This window comes from Salvelinus fontinalis, chromosome 18 (genome assembly GCF_029448725.1).
Source record: "Salvelinus fontinalis isolate EN_2023a chromosome 18, ASM2944872v1, whole genome shotgun sequence".
In the NCBI taxonomy this organism is placed as follows: Eukaryota; Metazoa; Chordata; class Actinopteri; order Salmoniformes; family Salmonidae; genus Salvelinus; species Salvelinus fontinalis.
Window position 1 is genome coordinate 57,324,698 of NC_074682.1, and position 21,076 is coordinate 57,345,773.

Sequence of the window (21,076 nt, forward strand, 5' to 3'; positions counted from 1 at the left end):
GGAACGTCCAACAGAGCTGTTGCCAGAGAATTTAACGTTAATTTCTCTACCATAAGCCGCCTCCAACATTGTTTTAGATCATTTGGCAGTACGTCCAACCGGTCTCACAACCGTAGACCACATGCATGGCATCGTGTGGGCGAGAGGTTTGCTGATTTCAACGTTGTCAACAAAGTGCCCCGTGGTGGCGATGGGGTTATGGTATGGGCAGGCATAAGATATGGACAACGAACACAATTGCATTTTATCGATGGCAATCTGAATGCACAGAAATACCCGTGACGAGATCCTGATGCCCATTGTGAGATTTATTTGAAGGTATCTGTGACCATCAGATGCAGATCTGTATTCCCAGTCACGTGTAAACCATAAATTAGGGCCTAATACATTTCTTTCAATTGACTGATATCTGTATATGAACTGTATGTAACTCAGTAAAATCTTTGAAATTGTTGCATGTTGCGTTTATATTTTTGCTAAGTATATTTTTACATGACACCCGGGACTCCATGGAAAACAGCTGTTATTGAATGAGTGGGCTATCCTGGTTAAATAAATACAATGATACATTAGTGTATGGATGGATTAATTCATTCACAATCATGGGAGTTTCTGGCAGCCGTTTTTTTATGCCAGAGTGATTAAAGTCATTAGTATTTCTATTAAAATCAGGTCAAAGTCATGCAACTTCAGCGGAAATATTGTAAAACAACCAACTTAAACAGCTAAAATAACAGTCTTCCTGTTAAAACTTGTAATAAACGCGATTGACATAATGGGCAATTTCGCCACTTTCTACATATGTGAAAACAGCACGTTTCTATGATCTGTGGTTAAAAAGAGAAGAAGAAGGTTAAAAAAAAATGCTTCTGTGACATCACAGGGTAGAATTAAAAGTTAAAAATAGTGATTTTCAACAACCTGCTATTTACTAGTTTCTAGCCCAAAGGAGGGTATTTTCTCGCTCCCCGTGTCACTGCGTATGTCAGTGTTTGAAAATCACTGTTTAAATGTTAAAAAGTGAACACATTTTTCTACAAAATGTAGAAATACAGTTTAAATATGTTGGCACTTGTATTGTGCTGGAGATAACAAACAAGAGGTTAAAAATTGGTGGAGTTGCCCTTTAACCTAGACAGTAAATCAAGGATAGTTGAAATCAGTGTTTAAAAAATGAGGGTTAAATTGACTCTACTGGGAGTTATCTTATTAACAGTCAAGGAAGTGATACGCTCCCTGGAGTTATTGATTGAGTACTTTTAACTCCATTAACCTTTTATGGCTGCAGCCCGACACCGGTACACCTATGACAACATCCAGCTCAAAGTGCAGGGCGCGAAATTCAAAATCTATTTTTTTTTAAATATTTAACTTTTTCACATTAACAAGTCCAATACAGCATGAATATGAAAGGTACACATCTTGTGAATCAAGCCAACATGTCCGATTTTTAAAATGTTTTACAGGGAAGACAAAATATGTAAATCTATTAGCTAACCACGTTAGCAAAAGACACCATTTTTCTTAGTCCACCATTTTTTCTCAACACCAGTAGCTATCACCAATTCGACCAAATAAAGATATTGATAGCCACTAACCAAGAAAAAACCTCATCAGATGACAGTCTGATAACATATTTATTGTATAGCATAGTTTTTTTTAGAAAAATGTGCATATTTCAGGTATAAATCATAGTTTGCCATTGCAGCCACCATCACAAATGTCACCAAAGCGACTAGAATTACTACAGAGAGCAACGTGTATTACCAATTTACTCATAAATGATGGTAATGATGTAGACTATTCTGTCACAGCCTGGTAACGATGTAGACTATTCTGTCACCGCCTGGTAACGATGTAGACTATTCTGTCACAGCCTGGTAACAATGTAGACTATTCTGTCACAGCCTGGTAACGATGTAGACTATTCTGTCACAGCCTGGTAACGATGTAGACTATTCTGTCACCGCCTGGTAACGATGTAGACTATCCTGACACCGCCTGGTAACGATGTAGACTATTCTGTCACCGCCTGGTAACGATGTAGACTATTCTGTCACAGCCTGGTAACGATGTAGACTATTCTGTCACCGCCTGGTAACGATGTAGACTATTCTGTCACAGCCTGGTAACGATGTAGACTATTCTGTCACAGCCTGGTAACGATGTAGACTATTCTGTCACAGCCTGGTAACGATGTAGACTATTCTGTCACCGCCTGGTAACGATGTAGACTATTCTGTCACAGCCTGGTAACGATGTAGACTATTCTGTCACAGCCTGGTAATGATGTAGACTATTCTGTCACAGCCTGGTAACGATGTAGACTATTCTGTCACCGCCTGGTAACGATGTAGACTATTCTGTCACCGCCTGGTAATGATGTAGTCTATTCTGTCACCGCCTGGTAACGATGTAGACTATTCTGTCACAGCCTGGTAACGATGTATAAAACATTTCTTAAAAATACACAGCGTACACTAATTGAAAGACACAGATCCTGTGAATCCAGACAATATTTCAGATTTTCTAAGTGTCTTACAGCGAAAACACAATAAATCGTTATATTACCATAGCACATGTGCAAACATTACCCCAGCATTGATTCACGGCAAAAAGAGCGATAGCATTATCACCACCAAAATGTATTAATTTTTTCACTAACCTTCTCAGAATTCTTCAGATGACACTCCTGTAACATCATATTACAACACACATATAGAGTTTGTTCGAAAATGTGCATATTTAGCCACCAAAATCATGGTTAGACAATGAGAAAAGTAGCCCAGCTGGTCAGAAAATGTCGTGCACCATATTAGACAGTGATCTAGTCTTATACATAAATACTCATAAACTTGACTAAAAAATACAGGGTGGACAGCGATTGATAGACAATTTAATTCTTAATGCAATCGCTGAATTACATTTTTTAAATTATCCTTACTTTTCAATACAGGTTGCGCCAAGCGAAGCTATACCAAACAAAATGCATAAGCGTTTAACATTTTTCGACAGAAACACGATTTATCATCATAAATTGTTCATAAGCTGTTCTTCCATCAGAATCTTGGGCAATGAATCCTTTCTCCGGTCTAATCGTCTTTTGGTCGAAAGCTGTCCTCTTGCCATGTGGAAATGACCACTAACGTTCGGCATGAACTGGAAACGTGCCCAGCGGTTCAAAGTGTCTCAGAAAGAAATGCCTCAAAATCGCACTAAACGGATATAAATTGCTATAAAACGGTTTAAATTAACTACCTTATGATGTTTTTAACACCTATAACGAGTAAAAACATGACCGGAGAAATATTACTGGCTAAAAAACAGGTTGGAAGGAGGCGAGTCCGACGTCCTTCGTGCGTCAGGCGCAGGCAGCAAAAGGAAGCTACTTCCACCTTGTGCTGTTTTATACAGGCCCTGATTGCGCAATCGACTCCATTCAAAGCGTCACCACGTACTGACATCCAGGGGAAGACGTAAGCAGTGTTTGTATCCTCATAGCATTTACAGGGACTTTTAAACTGACCCCAGATCAGGGGCCAAGATTTCTGAAATCTGACTCCCTGTCAGGAAAAGTGCTGTAGAAGGAGTTCTGTTTCACTCAGAGACAAAATTCCAACGGCTAAAGAAACTAGAGAGTGTTTTCTATCCAATAATAATAATAATATGCATATTGTACGAGCAAGAATTGAGTACGAGGCCGTTTGAAATGGGCACGATTTAGCTGGCTACTCAGTAACGCCCCCTGCAGCCATAAGAAGTTTTAAGAGTAACCAGAAACAGGGAGTTAAATCTACAGAATTATCCACAGATATGGGAGGGGCCTCTGTCATATGTCCCAATGGGAGGGGCCTCTGTCACATGTCCCAATGGGAGGAGCCTCTGTCACATATCCCAATGGGCAGGGCCTCTGTCATATGTCCCAATGGGAGGGGCCTCTGTCACATGTCACAGCATGGTCTGTTGCAGGTTGATAAAAAATAATTTAAAAAAGTTTTTTTCAATATCTGTGTTTTCACATGTACATTGATTGTTTTCGATCTTATGCTACACAAATATCAGAAATGTTAGTGGTGAGTGATTAGTTTTTTAAAACAACTAATTGACTGACATCGGTTCAGTTGTTTGAATACCATTTTGTTCTGTTCATTTTCTTCTGTGAGCTCAATGCGCACATGGATTTATCTCTAGAGAAACTGTGCAGATCCAGACAGAACTGTGCGATGTAGTAGGGAGTTGTAGTTTCCAAAGGGGCTCCCGAGTGGTGCAGTGGTCCAAGGCACTGCATCTCAGTGCAAAAGGCGTCATTTTAGTATGTAAACTATATATTTTTTAAACTAGGCAAGTCAGTTAAGAACAAATTCCAGGCTGTATCACATCCGGCCGTGATTGGGAGTCCCATAGGGCAGCGCACAATTGGCCCAGCGTCGTCCGGGTTTGACCGGGGTAAGCCGTCGTAAAGAAGAATTTGTTCTTAACTGACTTGCCTAGTTAAAAAGACAATCTTTTATACTACTAAAATGTGGTAATTGACTACAATGTTCATAATCCATTGCGCATCAACTTGTCCGGTCTGTGATTCTTGTACTACGGAAGAGACAAGAATGCACGAGATGGTGAGGGGACATAGAGAGCAGCTATTGCTTCGCCAGGTATCTCTACCTGAAAATACAATAGGATTGATAGTTGGTATTCAGTATGCCTTATTTACTTTGAAGAACTACCAAAATAATGATTTTGTCAGACAGCGTAGGAAGCAGCTCTATAGAGATGAGATGACTTGGAATTCAAATAATAGTAATATACACAACAACTTAAATATTTTATAAAAGTAAAGTGAATAAATGGTTAATAAGTGATAAGCAGTAATTTATAGCAACCGATTTTTCAATTTATAGCAACCGTTAGTGAGATAAATCATTCCAGTTTACAGTCTTCACCTACTGTATTTTCTGTTCTACTCTGAAACGAATTAAAGATGCAAATTGTGAGTGATGTAAAAGGACTGGATATCTTCCTGCAAACTGGATTCCAACAGAGATTGGATTTCACATTGCACCACCATTATGTGTTGTGAAATCTGTTGTTAATGTATTGTAATGTTACATTTTTTTTATGTAACTGCCTTCATTTTGCTGGACCCCAGGAAGAGTAGCTGCTCACAGGGATCCATAATAAATACAAATAACGTGACAGATTAAGAAATATTCAAATAAGGCTTGGCACCCTTATAACTCAAAAGGAAGTCAACTAAAAGAGATATCCACTCTGCTGTAGTGGATTGGAAATTCCTACAACACACACACCTGTCAATTCACTCAAATGTTGTGACTGTCATTTCAAAGATGGCGTGACCTTCTTCACCTCTCGCTGGCACTGGTTTCCCTTTAACACACACAGACACACACCAATAATAACCACCAAACGTATTCTCTAAAATAGCAGGGTACATTTATTTTCCATTAACTATGAAAACATACAATTTCAAAACGAGATAATTACGAAGCATGGAATTTGTGTGCTTTGCATCTCAAATTAACTATCATTAAAAGGACCAGAACAAGAGACAAAAGAGCATTTGTCAAGTCTTTAATCTGAAAGTATTTTATTCTGCTTTCTGAAGTCAAAAGTAGGCTACAGTGTAGAACAATCTAAATGCAACGCAAGACAGTAAAATGAGCAATTCTGCTAGCCAGGGAGGGTGCTGGTGTGTTTTCACATTAACCAGCTCTACTCTCAGCACCTGTCCTGTTCGGCAAGACGGGATGTGTCCCGAAGGACACCCTATTCCTTATACAGCGCACTACCTTTGCAAAGGCTCCGGTCAAAAGTAGCGAACAAGACAAGGGAATAGGGTGCCATTTCGTACACTGCTAGGGACAAGAAAGCTGGTTCAAGCTCTAACAGACTGCCACACCATGGCATATATTAAAAGAAATAAAATATCTATATTAAACACAAAGGTTTACTTCTCCATGTGCTGTTGTCTCCTCATTGGGGCCTATATAGACTGTTGTCTCCTCATTGGGGCCTATATAGACTGTTGTCTCCTCATTGGGGCCTATATAGAGCATTGTGTTGTTACTAAACTGATCAGCTAAGCACGGTGGAGATCCCCGTCTCAGCCCAACTAGGGAGATTGACAGTGCTGTACTTAACTGCCTTGGCTCACGGGTTGACTGACTGACAACAAACGCCGACCGAGAGACGAATCCACTCATATCTCCTACCCTAATTTAGTGCTCTAGTCAGATGCAGTCTGTCTTTTTGATGTCCTTTGTCATGGTTTTAAGACAAGCCTAATGACTAATGCAATGACCCACAGCACGTATTGAAACCCACCCGAACATAAACAGTTATCAGCTATACCAAACACACAGGTAGGTTGACATGGTATTTTAAGATGGGGAATTTAGCTATACTGAAAAATATTTTTAAAAACGCAACATGCAACAATTTCAACGATTTTACTAAGTACAGTTCATATAAGGAAATCACTCAATTGAAATAAATTCATTAGGCCCTAATCTATGGATTTCACTTAAGTTGGAAGGGGCGCAGCCATTGGGGGGGGGGGGGGGCATAGGCCCACCCACTTGGGTTCCAGGCCCAGCCAATCAGAAAGAGTTTTCCCCCCACAAAAGGGCTTCATTACAGACAGAAATACTCCTCAGTTTCATCAGCTGTCCGGGTGGCTGGTCTCAGACGACGTGGAGGTCCGAGGCTGGCGTGGTTACACACGGTCTGTGGTTGTGAGGCCGGTTGGACGCACTGACTGACAAAATAAACAACATTGGAGGCGGCTTATGGTAGAGGAGCAGGAGCAGAGCAGGAGGTCTGGTGGAGATTCCTGTAGTCAGTATGCCAATTGCACATTCCCTCAAAACTTCAGACATCTGTGGCATTGCTTTGTGTGACGACAAAACTGCACATTTTAGAGTGACCTATTGCCCCCCAGCACAAGGTGCACCTGTGGAATGATCATGCTGTTTAATCAGCTTCTTGATAATGCCACTTGGCAAAGGAGAAATGGTCACTAACAAGGATGTAAACACATTTGTGCACAACATTTTTTGAGAAACACTTGTGCGTATGGAACATGTCTGGGATCTTTTATTTCAGCTCCTGAAACCAACACTTTACATGTTGCCTTCATATTTATGATCTGTGTAATTAAATGTATAAAGGCTGAAACAACTTCCTTTGAGATCACTATATAAATTAAGTAGGTTACTATTTGTAACCTAATTATACCACTACTATAGTTAACCTATCCACCATGTCCATATGTCTCTTTTCAAAACGTTTGAGTGGGTCAGTAGCATTGTAAAGACAGACAGACAGACAGGGCATGATGTCTGTCTGTCTGTCTAAGGCTGGATAAGCGGTTCGGTTCCCTGCCTCTTCCATTCTTATGCAACATATCCCATGACTAATGACTTCCGTAATTTCAAACCAATTTCCTCATTAGCCTACAACCCCACTCTTTTCCAACTAACCCCTTTAAGACAGCATTGTCAGTGATTAACATGGGCCAAACCTGTGAGTCGTGTATATGGTTTAAACCAGACGAGAGGGTAAATGAAGCGGGACAGTGGTATTATGAACGCATTCTGAAGAAGACACTCGGGGGGGGTCAGCCATTTTGGAAAAAAGCCAGTGGACGTGACTGAGGCGGTGTCCCGAAATGGCACCCTATTCCCTTTATAGTGCACTACTCTAGACCACATCCATATAGGCCCTGGTCAAAAGTAGTGTACTACATAGGGAATAGGGTGCCATTTGGGAAGCAAACAGAGAGATCTGCCTTGTTGTATTTGCTCAACACCACACAGTGACAACTGATTTAGGACTCACAACTCATTACCGAAAACCTGGGGGGGGTTTTGAATAAAACAGGTTCTCTTGTTGTGATGAGCCTACTTAAGAAGCCAGGGTTTCATTGACCTTATATTAAACAGACTCCTTCCTGTGTGTTTCTCAGGACACTTAAGACATACTTTGTAGAACCGGAACAGGCAGAACAGAAACATGGTTCCAAATTCCACATGATTCTTTTTTTTTTTTTTTACAGGGATCCACCAATATGGCGGCACAATAGATTGAAAATGTATATAGCACACAGAACACCAACAACACAGTGGCTTCAGAGTAATTAGGCAGAGAAGAACAATTACTTTAAAATGTTCTGAGCCAGCGGTCAACCCATGAGCCAAGCTCTTCTTCTTCTTCTATAAAGGTCATAACCACCAAAAACACAGAGTGGATCAACAACCGTGATCCCAAACAACCCTGTCCCAGTCATCCCCACCCCCCCAAACCCCCGCCACCTGCTCCTCCATCCCTCATTCAGGGGGGTGGCTCGGAATTTCTATCAATAATGTGTTTAAATCATATAATAGTCCTGTAGCTGACCCTCTGCTCCTCTTCATCTCTCACTCCTGGGCGATGCTCCGCAGCACGTACTTCACCGTGTAGGCAAACGCCGCGAACCCTACAATCACAAACAGGTTGGCCAAGGCGCCGCCCAGCAGTCCGTGGTTTCGATTGGCCTGCTGGAGGCCGGGGGCGGGGTTAGCAGGGCCCAGAGGGCCGTGGCCTCCGTTGAGGGCGGGGATTCCGTAGTTGCCGTGGTGAGGGTCGCCGTCAGGAACCACGTCGGGGAGGGGGAGGGGACGGGCGTTCAATTCCTCCTGGGCCTTCTGTTTCTGCTTTATCTCCTGGAGAGAGAGGGAGAAATGGAGAAAGATTGAGGCAGAAATGGAGTAGGGACGATGGAGCAGGGACGAGGGACGGACGGAGCAGGGACGGGGGACGGATGGATGGGTGGAGCAGGGACGATGGGTGGGTGGAGCAGGGACGATGGGTGGAGCAGGGACGATGGGTGGGTGGAGCAGGGACGATGGGTGGAGCAGGGACGATGGGTGGATGGGTGGAGCAGGGACGATGGATGGAAAAGAGCAAGTAGTCAGGGAGAGACGAAGTGGAAAAGGATGAAAGTCAGCAGTCAAAATAAGCCAGTAATAGAATCCGCTCAGTGGATGAAAGTTGGGATCTAGATTTCCCTGGCTCACAGTGAATCAGCTGTGTAGAGATGGCAGCAAAAACCCCTGCACCCAGAGGGCGAGGACCAAGTTTCAGAAATACTGCTCTACTTTATGCTGCCTTTTAGTTAATCATAGTATCATCTGTGTTTAGTTTATTATCATAGTATTATCATAGGATTTGTATTTAGAAGTTTGTTACAGTATCTGTCTTTGTTACAGTATCTGTCTTTAGTTGTTTATTATGGTATCTGTCTTTGATACAGTATCTGTCTTTAGTTGTTTGTGATAGTATCCGTCTTTGATACAGTATCCGTCTTTAGTAAATGAATTCCATGCAGACTCACATCAACGGCATCAGGAAACAAATCACAGAAAACCTTCTCCTTTAGGTTGAAAGCCAAGCTCTGGGCTGACAGCTGTCGTTTCTGGAGGAAATAAACAAAACAATAAATAACCAAAAGAACCAACAATTTGAATTACATTCACATCTTATCCAGAGTGACTTAAAGTCAAAACATTCATCTTAAAGGGATAGCTCAAGATTTTGGCAAGTAAGTACATTATCTACTTCTCTCCAGAGGCGAATTAACTCATGGATACAATTTTTATTTGTCTCTGCGTCCAGGATTAAGGAAATTCAATGTAGTTTCACAAGCCAATGCTAACTGGCGTTAGCGCAATGAGTGGAAGTCTACAGGAACAGCTAGTATATGTATATATAGCTCTATATAGCTCAAAAAAATAAAGGGAACACTTAAACAACACAATGTAACTCCAAGTCAATCACACCTCTGTGAAATCAAACTGTCCACTTAGGAAGCAACACTGATTGACAATAAATTTCACATGCTGTTGTGCAAATGGAATAGACAAAAGGTGGAAATTATAGGCAATTAGCAAGACACCCCCAAAAAAGGAGTGATTCTGCAGGTGGTGACCACAGACCACTTCTCAGTTCCTATGCTTCCTGGCTGATGTTTTGGTCACTTTTGAATGCTGGCGGGGCTCTCACTCTAGTGGTAGCATGAGACGGAGTCTACAACCCACACAAGTGGCTCAGGTAGTGCAGCTCATCCAGGATGGCACATCAATGCGAGCTGTGGCAAGAAGGTTTGCTGTGTCTGTCAGCGTAGAGTCCAGAGCATGGAGGCGCTACCAGGAGACAGGCCAGTACATCAGGAGACGTGGAGGAGGCCGTAGGAGGGCAACAACCCAGCAGCAGGACCGTTACCTCCGCCTTTGAGCAGGAGGAGCCCTGCCAGAGCCCTGCAAAATGCCCTCCAGCAGGCCACAAATGTGCATGTGTCTGCTCAAACGGTCAGAAACAGACTCCATGAGGGTGGTATGAGGGCCCGACGTCCACAGGTGGGGGTTGTGCTTACAGCCCAACACCGTGCAGGACGTTTGGCATTTGCCAGAGAACACCAAGATTGGCAAATTGAGCACGTGACGGACGTGACCGAGTCTGGAGACGCCGTGGAGAACATTCTGCTGCCTGCAACATCCTCCAGCACGATCGGTTTGGCGATTGGTCAGTCATGGTGTGGGGTGGCATTTCTATGGGGGCCGCACAGCCCTCCATGTGCTCGCCAGAGGTAGCCTGACTGCCAGTAGGTACCGAGATGAGATCCTCAGACCCCTTGTGAGACCATATGCTGGTGTGGTTGGCCCTGGGTTCCTCCTAATGCAAGACAATGCTAGACCTCATGTGGCTGGAGTGTGTCATGCTATGGACTGGCCCGCCCGTTCCCCAGACCTGAATCCAATTGAGCACATCTGGGACATCATGTCTCACTCCATCCACCAACGCCACGTTGCACCACAGACTGTCCAGGAGTTGGCAGATGCTTTAGCCCAGGTCTGGGAGGAGATCCCTCAGGAGACCATCCGCCACCTCATCAGGAGCATGCCCAGGCGTTGTGGGGAGGTCATACAGGCACGTGGAGGCCACACACACTACTGAGCCTCATTTTGACTTGTTTTAAGGACATTACATCAAAGTTGGATCAGCCTGTAGTGTGGTTTTCCACTTTAAATTTTGAGTGTGACTCCAAATCCAGACCTCCATGGGTTGATAAATTTGATTTCCATTGATAATTTGTGTGATTTTGTTGTCAGCACATTCAACTACGTCAAGAAAAAGTATTTAATAAGAATATTTAATTCATTCAGATCTAGGATGTGTTATTTTAGTGTTCCCTTTATTTTTTTGAGCAGTGTATAAAGACCTGACTGGGTCCAACACCCCACAGTATGACTTGTTATATAAAGACCTGACTGGACCCAACACCCCACAGTATGACTTGTTATATAAAGACCTGACTGGGTCCAGCACCCCACAGTATGACTTGTTATATAAAGACCTGACTGGGTCCAGCACCCCACAGTATGACTTGTTATATAAAGACCTGACTGGACCCAACACCCCACAGTATGACTTGTTATATTGTTATATAAAGACCTGACTGGGTCCAACACCCCACAGTATGACTAGTTATATTGTTATATAAAGACCTGACTGGGTCCAGCACCCCACAGTATGACTTGTTATATAAAGACCTGACTGGACCCAGCACCCCACAGTATGACTTGTTATATAAAGACCTGACTGGGTCCAGCACCCCACAGTATGACTTGTTATATAAAGACCTGACTGGGTCCAGCACCCCACAGTATGACTTGTTATATAAAGACCTGACTGGACCCAACACCCCACAGTATGACTTGTTATATTGTTATATAAAGACCTGACTGGGTCCAGCACCCCACAGTATGACTTGTTATATAAAGACCCGACTGGACCCAACACCCCACAGTATGACTTGTTATATAAAGACCTGACTGGACCCAACACCCCACAGTATGACTTGTTATATAAAGACCTGACTGGACCCAACACCCCACAGTATGACTTGTTATATAAAGACCTGACTGGACCCAACACCCCACAGTATGACTTGTTATATAAAGACCTGACTGGGTCCAGCACCCCACAGTATGACTTGTTATATTGTTATATAAAGACCTGACTGGGTCCAACACCCCACAGTATGACTTGTTATATAAAGACCTGACTGGACCCAACACCCCACAGTATGACTTGTTATATAAAGACCTGACTGGGTCCAGCACCCCACAGTATGACTTGTTATATAAAGACCTGACTGGACCCAACACCCCACAGTATGACTTGTTATATAAAGACCTGACTGGACCCAACACCCCACAGTATGACTTGTGATATAAAGACCTGACTGGACCCAACACCCCACAGTATGACTTGTTATATAAAGACCTGACTGGGTCCAGCACCCCACAGTATGACTTGTTATATAAAGACCTGACTGGACCCAACACCCCACAGTATGACTTGTTATATAAAGACCTGACTGGACCCAACACCCCACAGTATGACTTGTTATATAAAGACCTGACTGGGTCCAACACCCCACAGTATGACTTGTTATATAAAGACCTGACTGGGTCCAGCACCCCACAGTATGACTTGTTATATAAAGACCTGACTGGACCCAACACCCCACAGTATGACTTGTTATATAAAGACCTGACTGGACCCAACACCCCACAGTATGACTTGTTATATAAAGACCTGACTGGACCCAACACCCCACAGTATGACTTGTTATATAAAGACCTGACTGGGTCCAGCACCCCACAGTATGACTTGTTATATAAAGACCTGACTGGACCCAACACCCCACAGTATGACTTGTTATATAAAGACCTGACTGGGTCCAGCACCCCACAGTATGACTTGTTATATAAAGACCTGACTGGACCCAACACCCCACAGTATGACTTGTTATATAAAGACCTGACTGGACCCAACACCCCACAGTATGACTTGTTTTATAAACGACATTGGTTAAATTATTTGAATTCCATTTGGTCTGTTTTTAAAAATATTTATTCTGTGTTATAACATTCAACCCACATAATGGATTGTGCATTTTAATGCTAAAAAAAAAAAAAAAAAAAACGAAACCCATGATTATCTTTAAATAAATCACACCGACCTCAAAAAGCACTAATCGCTCAGCACTATCCACACACTTCAGCAGAAAGTGTCTGGGAACGAGATTAGGTGTAATGTGACAAAAATGACTTGACTTTAGAGCGTGTGCCATCCTTCAGCACAACATGTTGCCCTTTGTAAAACATGTTTATATCATATTTCGACATAGTGGGTTATGTCACATTTGGCATTGGGTGATTATGTCACACAGTTATGCCACATTTATGAACCCTTTATAAAACCCATGACATATGGTTATAGATGCTTTGTAACATATTTATGTAGTGCTTATGAAGGATTTATAAGATTAATGTAATAAAGCGGCGGGACTCTAAAGGTCTAACATTAAAAAAGGGACAATCGTCCAGTGTTACATCAAGTTTGTTTTACCTTTTAAATGAATGATATATAGCCATTGATTGTTGAAGAATAACTTTATACTGTTAAGGCGTCATGAGCTTTAAATTCAACTGTTGCCCCCCATCAGAACCCAAATAGAAGATGGTTTTAACGCCATTGTTTGTATCAAAACATGGTTCCAAATCCGTTTGATCTCATGTATCCATAGTCCCCCCCCCCCCCCCGTGTCTAATCAACTGATAGAATAACAACATTGTCAATATGAACTCACAGTGTAATCGGAGGTCTCGATGCTGCCCAGAGTGGGGCCTTTCTCTACCATGAAGCTGAGCAGACCAGTCAGGATGGTGGAGACAGACCAGGCTGGGTTCCACGTGTCCGGGTGGAAATCAGTGATGGACAGACATAACCTAGGGGGGGGGGAAGAGATACAGCGTGACACACTCAGTCACGGCGACACTCAGGAAAAGACAGCAAGAAAAACAGATGCAATGAGTTAACGGAATATACTGTAGTTCCATAGTTTAAACCCCGAGATTAAATGACATCCATTTAGGATATGTACTGAAGATTGTACTTCATTGTGTTCGTATGATTGGGGTCAATTCCATTTCAATTCAGGATGTACACTGAAATTCCGATTTTAATTCCGACTTCAATGAGGAAAATATGGAATTGGAATTTGGTTTATTTTCTGAATTTCCTGGAATTGACCCCAACCCTGGTCATTGGTTCTATAACATCTTCGAGGTAATTCAATCAATCAAATATAGTTTTTTAAGCCCTTTTTACAGTTGTCACACGTGCTTTCCAGATACCCAGCCTAAAACTTCAGAGAGCAAGCAATCCAGAAGCACAGTGGCTAGGAAAAATTCCCTAGAAAAGCAGGAACCTAGGAAGAATCCTAGAGAGGAACCAGGCTCTGACAGGTTGCCAGTCCTGTTCTGGCTGTACCGGGTATAGAGGAACCTGGCTCTGAGATAGAAAAACTCCCTAGAAAAGGCATTAATCTAGAGAGGAACCAGGGAAAAAAACCTAGAAAAAGGCAGAAACCTACGAAGAAACCTAGAGGCACCTAGAGAGAAACCAGGGAAAAACTCCCTAGAATGTGATTTCAATTTGATTCTTACCGTGTGTTACACTTAAATCTCCCGTTAGGTGTGATCATGTAGATACTGGGTGGTTTAAAGGGGAAGTCCCGAGGGAATATTAGTTTGCCATGATAATATCCCCCTGTGGAACAAAGAATCAAGACATTCAATCAATTAAATTACAATATAGTGTAACAACAATATTGTCAAAAATGTATCTATAAGTCAGCAGATCTAAGCAAAAAAAAAAAAATGAGGGGGGGGACAATTTGTCAGAAACAGAATTTAAAAAAAAAGGTGAACATAACACCAGTTAGTATGAGATAAATTAAAGCAGGGCTCCACAAACCTGTTCCTGGAGAGATACCGTCCTATAGGTTTTCACTCCAAACATATTCTAGAGCACCTTAATTCTAATAATTAGCTGGTTGATGAGATGTATCAGGCTAGTTACAACTGGGCTTGTAGCAAAAACCTACAGGAGGTTAGCTTTTACAGGAACCGGGTTGGAGAGCCCCAATTTAAAGTGATATTATTCAGAGTACTGTACTATATGTAAAAGTGCATTTATCTACCTTCGTATGGGGTTTTCTCAGGACCTCGAACAACATAGTGCCTGTAGAGAGAGAGGGGGGGGGGGGGGAAATCACAACATGGAAAACGCAGTGAGTGAACAACTTTAAGGAAACCCATGACTGATTTGGCTAACAACAAGTGTACTATTTATTCATATTATAAAAGATCCTGTTCATTCATCACATTCTCTAAAGCAGGGGTGTCAAACTCATTTCGCATCGTGGGCCACATACGGCCTAGGGAGATGTCAAGTGGGCCGGACCATTAAAATTATACCATACTCTGCTATAAATAACCAAAATATCATGTCTTTCCTTTGTTTTGGTGTAAAGAAGCACAAGAACATTAGGAAAATATTGAAATTTAATGAACTATCCTTTTACAAAACATTTCATGAAACACCTCATATTTCCTTAGACAAATGTGCAATTTACTTTTATCATTCACAAATATGCATTGCAACTGATCCCACTAATTGTACAAAGGCAGAAAACTTTAATTGGTACTGAAAAATATAGTAATGCACTTTAAGATTAAATGAGACTTTTAAAGAAAGGAATTTTTAAACCACTTACACATACGCATATAAAATCTAAATGTAATCCCTGCGTACACCTTACAAACTAAGGAGAGTGATTTTAAATGTGTAATGAAGAAAGTGTTCGCCTGTCCTGTAAATCTGTAAACTTCATACATGAAACATACATACACATACAATACATACTGAAAATTTATGGAGTTGTATGAACAGTAGAATTCCATCACACAACTTTTGTTTTGAAGCTGCTGACTAACATTAAAGTGCACATTTTTTAAATCACCACAGTAAGGATTCATCTTCACAGAGCTGTATTCTTTCAATGCAAACAGTATCTAAGGCAGCATTTTAAAGGTGTTAGTCTAGTCTGGACTTGTATTTGTTCCTGAAACTTGGCATCTTTTGGCCTGTACAAGTGCATCAACACCAGGTGTCATGTCCTGACTAGCTGTCACTTTCAGAATGTCATTTAAGTGCTTGTTTGTGAGCCTTGAACGCATTTTTGTTTTATTGATATTCATCACTGAGAAAATTTGTTCACAAAGGTAGGTTGTCCCAAACATGCACAAAATTTTAGCAGCCAGGGCTGTTAATTTGGGGTACCCTGGTAGTAGATACTGATAAAATCTGTCCAGACCTACAGAGGCAAATTTGCCCTTCAAATCTGCATCACACTGCAAATCAATTATCTCTAGCTGAATTTCGACCGGCAGATCAGAAGCTTTAACTGTGAAAGGTGAGCGAAAAACAGAAAATTCTGTCTCAAGTTCACCAAATACCTGAAAACGTTTCTCAAACTCCCGCAGTAGTCCTGCAATTTTGTCTTTGTACCGTTTCATGTCCGCATCAGGTCTGGTCACACACACATCTCTCAGACAGGGGAAATGAGCAGGGTTGCCATTTGCCAGTTGCATCTCCCACAAAGTCAGCTTCAACTTAAATGCATGTATGTTGTCAGAAAACTGTGTGACAACTTTTTTGCGGCCTTGCAACATTTTGTTCAGATTGTTCAAGTGTTCAGTAATATCAACCAAGAATGCAAGGTCCCGTAGCCATTCCTGAGATTGTAATTCCAACACCGGTTTTCCTTTTTTCTCCATGAACTGTCCGATTTCCTCTCGTAGATCAAAGAAATGCCTCAGCACAGCGCCTCGGCTTAACCATCTCACTTCAGTGTGGTATGGCAGGCTGTGGGTAATGTTGCTGTCGCTGAGAAGTTTGTCAAACTGACGATGGTTCAGACCTCTGGACCGGATGAAATTTACAGTGCGAACAACCACCTCCATGACGTGGTCCATTTTCAGCGACTTGCAACACAATGCCTCCTGGTGCAAAATACAGTGAAATGTCCAGAAACGATCTCCTCCATTAAGGGCTTGTACTTTGTCTTTGAACTTTGTCGCGACACCTGCTTTCTTTCCGACCATGGATGGCGCGCCGTCTGTAGCCAGGCTGACAGCGCGGGACCAGTCCACTCCAACTCTGTCCAATGCAGCAACGACAGAGCCGAAAATGTCCTCGGCTGTTGTGGTGTCCATCATTGGCACCAACTCAAGAAACTCTTCAGTAACAGTCAATGTCTCATCAACTCCTCGAATAAAAATGGCCAGTTGGGCCACGTCTGTGATGTCAGTGCTCTCGTCAATTGCCACGGAAAATGCAATAAATGACTTGACTCTCTGTTTCAATTGACTGTCTAAATCTGCCGATAGTTCCGAAATCCTCTCTGCTATAGTATTCCTCGTCAGGCTAATATTGGCAAAAGCTTGTCGCTTCTCGGGACATACAAGTTCAGCCGCCTTCATCATGCATCGTTTAACAAAGTCACCGTCGGAATACGGCTTCGATGCTAATGCTATTTCGCTAGCAATTAGGTAGCTGGCTTTTACCGCTGCTTCACTGACTTCTCGGCTCTGGATGAAAGTTGACTGCTGTTTCCTCAGACCCGCCAGCAATTCGTTAATCTTATCTCTTCTCAGTTGTCCTTGCAAGCCGTCATATTTTTCGCTGTGATGAGTCTCGTAGTGGCGTCGAATATTATATTCCTTCAATACCGAAACTTGTTGCAAACACACCAAGCACGAAGGTTTTCCGTGCATCTCTGTAAATAAATAGGACGTGGTCCATTTTTCTTTGAAAATTCTACACTCCTTATCTACTTTTCTCCGTTTGGATAACGACATTTTGGCTAATGAGGGTGTAGCGGAGAGGTAGAGACCAAGGTATTAACAACGTCGTAACAAGCAGCAGATGGCGCATTGATACCGTCTGCTGTTTTCAGTCTGTCTCAGTGATGCGGCTTGTCTTCTACTCTGATGGAAAGAGTGCGCCCCTTAGCGGATAATCCATGAATTGCAGTGAATTAAAAATATTAATTCCATGTCTTTTATGCATTTTTTCCACTTTCAAATTATCCTGCGGGCCTGATCGAACCTCCTTGGGGGCCGGTTCCGGCCCGCGGGCCGTATGTTTGACACCCCTGCTCTAAAGAGACCTCGGGTGCATCTCAATAGTCTGGTGAAGTCTCTTCCTCCTAGTCTAAATGTCCTTCATTTACACGGACCCCCCAAAAACCGGGACAGATAAAATAACAGATTCACAGCAAGCAATCACAATCCTCCAGTATTTTCACCAATTCTGTTTTCAAATCAGTGCAGATGGAGGAGAGAGAGAAGAGACCAGGTGAGGATTGAAAAGTATTGAGACTCAGCTCTTAAAACTCCTGGGCCCATATTCAAAAAGCATCACAGAGTAGGAGTGCTGATATAGGATCAGATTCCCCCCCTTTTAGATCATAATGAATAAGTAACATGGACAGGGGGACCTGATCCTAGATCAGCACTCCTACTCTGAGAGGCTCTATGGATATGCGAGAGCGAGAGCCCTTACCATTCGAGGATGTTGGATGGTAGGGGTTCAGCACAGATGTAAGGCACAGGGTCTTTCTTTATCCTGAGGTAGTCCTGTTTTAGTCTCTGGGTGGCTGTGGTCGGTGCCCTCTTATTCCCGTGGTTGTTCATCTACAGACAGAGAGTTCCTTAGACAGACACCACACACATATATAGTTCATTAGAAATTACAATACATCATTAATCATCTTTACAAGGATTAGACACTGTGTTAATCTGTTTTCCTTTGAGTCATGGATAAATACTAGCTCACACCTCATCTTGAAGTAAGTGACTTTGGGACCCAAATTATCATAAGAAGCAGGTATCAATGGGAATGTTATGGATAATAAAATCTGTCAACATATTGAATGCCAAGGATTACGTAAGGCTAAACAAATGTCACTTCTCCAATGTTGAGACATACACAGTGCAGGGCTGTAAACTAGTTAATAGCATGACTGACACGAGTTAACAGGATTTCTTAGGTAGCTAACTAGCTTGATTGGCATAATCAGTACCTGAATTCTAAGTGACATGATATCGGATGATGCTCATTGACATTTATTATGGTACTTAATGAACAACCGCCACCAAGTAATGATCAACGAGACGAGCGAGTTTACGGTCTTTACGTACCTGGAAATATCGCAATTTGAGATAAATTAGCTAGCTAGCTACCAAGGAAAGTAAACCAACCGGGGGGGATTTATTACACCTGTATCTAGCTAGCAGACACATACCGTATCTCCATGGGTTGGTGGTTAACGTTAGCTCTGACTGAGTGCTGGTCCAAACACAACCGAATCAGCTAGCTAGCTAGCTAGCCAGGCTAGCTAACGTAGTTAAACGTTGCGTGTTGGGTAACCGTAAAACAAAAATATTTCCAGCGTCAAGGTTACGTGGTTCGCTGAAAACTTCGATTATAAACTAATGTATTAAGCTATTAAACGTTTTGCTAGATACTTAACCAACTGCTTGCTACGAACCTAGATAGCTACGTTAGCTAACTGGTAAAAATGGACAGATAGGAAGAAACGGCTAGTTAGCAGCTAATGTTATCGCTGTACTAACTAGGCCATTGCATCGACATTATTGGCTAGCTAGCCTCTAATCAAAACAACGACAAACTGAACATAAATCATTCGATTAAAGAAATATACCTCTTTAGAGAACCCGGTGAAGGTATTTCTTCGTGGAAAGACTCGATGGTGAGCCGTTGGTTTTCTTCACAAATCCTGAATACGGGCTACTAAAACACCGACGTTTGGGACTAGTATTCTGCCAGCAGCACAAACAATGAACATTTATTTTGCACGGGCTACGTCTCAATCAAATACATCCGCCTATGTCGTCCTTCCGCATCTGTGAAAGTTGGAAGGTGGCAGAAGTAGAGTTGTGTTTGTCAGACCATGAGACATCCCCAAAAAATCGGTCTTCTTACGAAAACGCCAGTGGTGTCCCAACTATTATGACCGCACTATGGAAAGATGACTCTCACGAACATGGTGTTCTCCGTTTTGTTCTGACCATGGGACTTTTCTGAAGTCGGTACATCCAATCTGTCAACCTCTGAACTATTTGGGCTACACACTCTGTGGAAAGGGGAGTCTCTCACGAACACTTACATGTCAGTTGTTTTGCTCTAGGATCCTCACAAGACTAGTCTGAAGGTACCAGTTTAAAAAAATGAATGGAAGTATTGAGATAGTTTAGTGCCTAAAATAAGAGGTTAAATACATAAACAAAACAAAAAAATCCTGATATTTCTTATATCTCTCAGATATAGGATAAACAATTCAAAACAAGTAGATTTTTGGGGAACTATCTGTTTATCCATGTATGAATATGTTATTCAATGTGTTTCTATGGGCTATTAGGAAAAAGGCCAAATTCAATGTTTAATCAAATCATTTTTTATATATATATTTTTATACCTTAAAAGGTCTTAAACCCACCTTTAGACTTTAGAGCCCTCAAACGCAACTCCAGTTCCACTGCATTTTTTCATTGTTCCCATGTAATAAGGGACTGATTAGATCTGGTACACCAGGTGTGTGCAATTAATTATCAGGTAGAACAGAAAACCAGCAGACTCCGGACCTAGTAGGGTCAGAGTTAAATACCTATGCTCTAGGGGGTTATTAAATGATCTGGTACTATCCATGGTCCCAGGGGGTTATTAAATGACCTGCTACTATCCATGGTCCCAGAGGGTTATTAAATGACCTGCTACTATTCATGGTCCCAGAGGGTTATTAAATGACCTGCTACTATCCATGGTCCCAGAGGGTTATTAAATGACCTGGTACTATCCATGGTCCCAGAGGGTTATTAAATGACCTGCTACTATCCATGGTCCCAGAGGGTTATTAAATGACCTGGTACTATCCATGGTCCCAGAGGGTTATTAAATGACCTGCTACTATCCATGGTCCCAGAGGGTTATTAAATGACCTGCTACTATCCATGGTCCCAGAGGGTTATTAAATGACCTGCTACTATCCATGGTCCCAGAGGGTTATTAAATGACCTGGTAC

General features: G+C 42.2%; 1 protein-coding gene across 2 annotated transcripts; it reads right to left on the reverse strand.

Moving 5' to 3' along the window:
* Window positions 1-5,429: 5,429 nt before the first annotated feature.
* LOC129815784 (ubiquitin-conjugating enzyme E2 J2-like) lies at window positions 5,430-20,115 on the reverse strand. Of its 2 annotated transcripts, none has more exons than XM_055869903.1 (7): window positions 19,700-20,115; window positions 18,538-18,668; window positions 15,110-15,150; window positions 14,574-14,676; window positions 13,715-13,853; window positions 9,392-9,472; window positions 5,430-8,720 (listed from the first exon to the last, which is right to left on the reverse strand). In XM_055869903.1, the coding sequence occupies exons 2-7, from the start codon at window positions 18,666-18,668 to the stop codon at window positions 8,436-8,438; spliced, it is 780 nt and encodes a 259-aa protein (XP_055725878.1). In that variant the 5' UTR covers window positions 19,700-20,115; the 3' UTR covers window positions 5,430-8,435. The 2 variants fall into 2 exon arrangements, with proteins under 2 accessions (XP_055725878.1, XP_055725877.1); XM_055869902.1 differs by having other exon boundaries at window positions 18,538-18,685; window positions 19,700-20,112.
* Between the last annotated feature and the right edge of the window lie 961 nt (window positions 20,116-21,076).